Here is a 3,394-nt window from a genome sequence, read left to right on the forward strand (position 1 = left end):
AATTTAGAGCAAGTATTATAACGTACCGTAAGGAGGCTAAATGGAATGCCACATCATATGTGCTGAGTTGGAGGGGAGAGAAAAGGATAGAAGAGAAATGAGCTACAAGTTCACAGCCTGCTTTTAGCCGGCTGTAACACTGACTCCAATAAATTTCGTGAGAGAATGAGAGAAAAATGATGAATCAAGTATTAATAGTGCAGTCCACTTATATAGCTAAATATTATATAGATTGGCTATTATATTGGTTTAAGATGATATAGTAATAACATATAGCTCGTAACTTGCTAAATTATTAGCATTCAGTCCAAGCATTCAAGCAAACAAGACCCCCCCCCCCCAGGGGGACGGAGCCGCGTTCCCGTGGCAAGTTGCACGCGCCGGCCGAGAGGGAAACGCGCGTGCATGCATCATCGCTGATGGCAACCTCGACACCGGGGCGGGGCGCTGTCTGTCACCCACGCGTGCCCACCGAGCACGAGCCGTCTGCAGAGCAGCTCCAGCCCAACGACTCCATGGATACCGGCCACGGAGGAACGCCCTATAAATGTCTCCTCCCTCCCGCTCCGAGCCTCTCACATTCCACAATCCACACACAAGCAAACACGCGCAGTCTCTCTGAAGAGTCCCCTACGAACCGGACAGATCCAGCAGCCAGCCACAGAGAAGATCGACTTCCTCCTCGCCGGCCGTGCAAAGTGATCGAGTGAGTGACCTCCCGCGCGGCGCGCCATGGGCGGTCTGGCATGGATGGTGGCCGCGGCCGCCGCCGCGGTGGCGGCGTCGTGGGCGTTCAACGCGCTGCTGCTGCACCTCGTCTGGCGCCCCTACGCCGTCACCCGGAGGATGGCCGCGCAGGGCGTGCGCGGGCCGGCCTACAGGTTCTTCTTCGGGAACCTCGGCGAGATGAGGCGCCTCCGCGCCGAGGCCGCGGGCGCCACGCTCGCCGTCGGCGACCACGACTTGGTCCCCCTGGTGAAGCCCTACCACCGCAAGTGGATGTCGCTCTACGGTACGTGACACGGGCCGCCGACATGTATCACTTGGTTCGATTTCGCTGCACGGTGAATGAACTGATGGCTCGAATCCATGGATAATCTGCAGGCCGGTTGTTCTTGTACTGGAACGGGGCGACGCCGAACGTGTGCGTGGCGGACGTGAACGTCGTCAGGCAGGTGCTCTCCGACCGCACCGGGCTCTACCCCAAGAACCTCACGAACCCGCACATTAGCCGCCTGCTCGGCAAGGGGCTCGTCTTCGCCGACGGCGACGACTGGAAGCGCCACCGCAAGGTCGTGTACCCGGCCTTCAACATGGACAAGCTCAAGGTGCGTATATATCTTACCTGGGAACGAACTAGCTCAACGGCGACAGGTCACCATCATCAAACATAGTACTCGGTGGTGTGGCGTGCTTAATTGGGACCAGCTGTTGATTGAGCCACTTTCATTGTTTGACAATGGCAGATGATGACGGCGACCATGTCCAACTGCGCTCGGTCTATGATGTCCGAGTGGGAGGCGCAGCTGGCCAAGGCGCCCGGCGGCGTGGAGATCGAGATGAGCAGCCGGTTCGAGGAGCTCACCGCCGACGTGATCTCGCACACGGCGTTCGGGAGCAGCTACAGGGAGGGGCGGCAGGTCTTCCTGGGACAGAGGGAGCTCCAGTTTATCGCCTTCTCCACGGCCTTCAATGTCCAGATCCCGGCGTTCAGGTACCTCCCAACGGAGAAGAACCTGAGGGTATGGAAGCTGGACAAGCAGGTGAGGACCATCCTCATGGGCATCATCGAGAGCCGGCTCGCCGCCAAGGACACCGCCGGCTACGGGAACGACCTGCTCGGGCTGATGCTGGAGGCGTGCGCGCCGGAGCACGGCGGCGAGAGCCCGGTGCTGAGCATGGACGAGATTATCGACGAGTGCAAGACCTTCTTCTTCGCGGGGCACGACACCACCTCGCACCTCCTCACCTGGGCCTCGTTCCTGCTGAGCACGCACCCGGACTGGCAGGACAAGCTCCGGGAGGAGGTGCGGCGGGAGTGCGGCGACCAGGAGCCCAACGGCGACATGCTCAACAAGCTCAAGCTAGTGAACATGTTCCTCCTGGAGACCCTGCGGCTATACGGCCCCGTGTCCATGATCCAGAGGAAGGCGAGCTCGGACCTCGACCTTGGTGGCATCCGGGTGCCCGAGGGCGCCATCGTGACGATCCCAATTGCGACGATCCACCGTGACAAGGAGGTCTGGGGCCAGGATGCTGGCGAGTTCAAACCCGAGAGATTTGAGAATGGGGTGACAAGGGCGGCCAAGCACCCGAACGCGCTGCTATCCTTCTCCAGCGGGCCGAGGTCGTGCATCGGGCAGAACTTCGCCATGATCGAGGCCAAGGCTGTGGTCGCCATGATCCTGAAGAAGTTCAAGCTCGAGCTGTCACCCAAGTACGTGCACGCGCCCATGGATGTGCTCACACTGCGGCCCAGGCATGGGCTTCCCATGATCCTCAAGCGTCTGGAGGCGTAAGAGTCGCGCTCTGCACATGCATGCTGCAGACGGAGTAGTATCTGTCAGTTCGAAAAAATATATTTTTAATTCATTTTCATTTGATGTGTTGTAATTTTGTTGGATTCATAAGTAATGAAATTTGGGCATGACCCCTAGTGTAAAATTTTCATTTGACATGTAAAATATATAGAACTACAGCCAGTATATGTAAGTTTTAGATTGTTATGTTATTTATAAAAGTTTTGAGATTTCTCTTGCATCACACAATTTACTGTTTAAGCTGCTCTTACACATCAGAACTGGTAAAATGGGCCTGAAAATTTAAACAAAATTTTGTAAGACAGTTGTTCGATTATACACAATATCACCAAAATTTTAATTCCAAGATATAATCTATTTTAGGAGAGTAAAAGACACAAATGGTAGTAAAAATTGCATTTTTCACCCCCCCCATTTCACATTTTTAGCAGAATTTCTCCCTTTTAATTTGTTTCTTATAATACATATTAATCATTTCTGTGGTTCATTTTTTTGTGGCATTGCATATTAAGTTTGCACCAAATTTTTCTTCTTTCTTAGAAATATCATGACTATTTTCATCACTTTTAAAGTATAGTCGGAGCTTCAGAGCACATGAAGAATTGGAGATATATATATAAGTACTCGTGTAGGGTAGTTTCAATATATATAGTTAAAAACTTGTTTGGGTACTGCATTGGAGACATACGAGTTTTATCAACTTGTGAACTAAAGGTGTTATTGGGTAACTTCTTGTTGCTGAAGGAATTCATCTTTTCAAACATGTACTTTTTTTTTAGATTGAGGCAAAGTGAAAGGATCGTGGCCCAAGAAGGGAGATGAATTGAGACTTTTTAAATATCTACCGAGTCCTT

The 3,394-nt window shown here is 52.6% G+C and overlaps 1 protein-coding gene across 1 annotated transcript; it reads left to right on the plus strand.

The window, feature by feature from the left end:
- Positions 1-560: 560 nt before the first annotated feature.
- LOC120661948 (cytochrome P450 709B2-like) lies at positions 561-2,763 on the plus strand. The gene is made up of 3 exons (XM_039940975.1): positions 561-1,012; positions 1,105-1,328; positions 1,467-2,763. The coding sequence occupies exons 1-3, from the start codon at positions 733-735 to the stop codon at positions 2,517-2,519; spliced, it is 1,557 nt and encodes a 518-aa protein (XP_039796909.1). The 5' UTR covers positions 561-732; the 3' UTR covers positions 2,520-2,763.
- Positions 2,764-3,394: the final 631 nt, after the last annotated feature.

Source organism: Panicum virgatum, chromosome 2N (assembly GCF_016808335.1).
Source record: "Panicum virgatum strain AP13 chromosome 2N, P.virgatum_v5, whole genome shotgun sequence".
Taxonomy (NCBI): domain Eukaryota; kingdom Viridiplantae; phylum Streptophyta; class Magnoliopsida; order Poales; family Poaceae; genus Panicum; species Panicum virgatum.

Excerpts from the sequence above, each read along its gene's own strand:
- LOC120661948 (XM_039940975.1), top strand. The coding sequence starts at position 733 with ATGGGCGGTCTGGCATGGATGGTGGCCGCGGCCGCCGCCGCGGTGGCG. Across the intron at positions 1,013-1,104 it reads CAAGTGGATGTCGCTCTACG|GCCGGTTGTTCTTGTACTGG; the intron begins GTACGTGACACG and ends GATAATCTGCAG. Across the intron at positions 1,329-1,466 it reads TCAACATGGACAAGCTCAAG|ATGATGACGGCGACCATGTC; the intron begins GTGCGTATATAT and ends TGACAATGGCAG.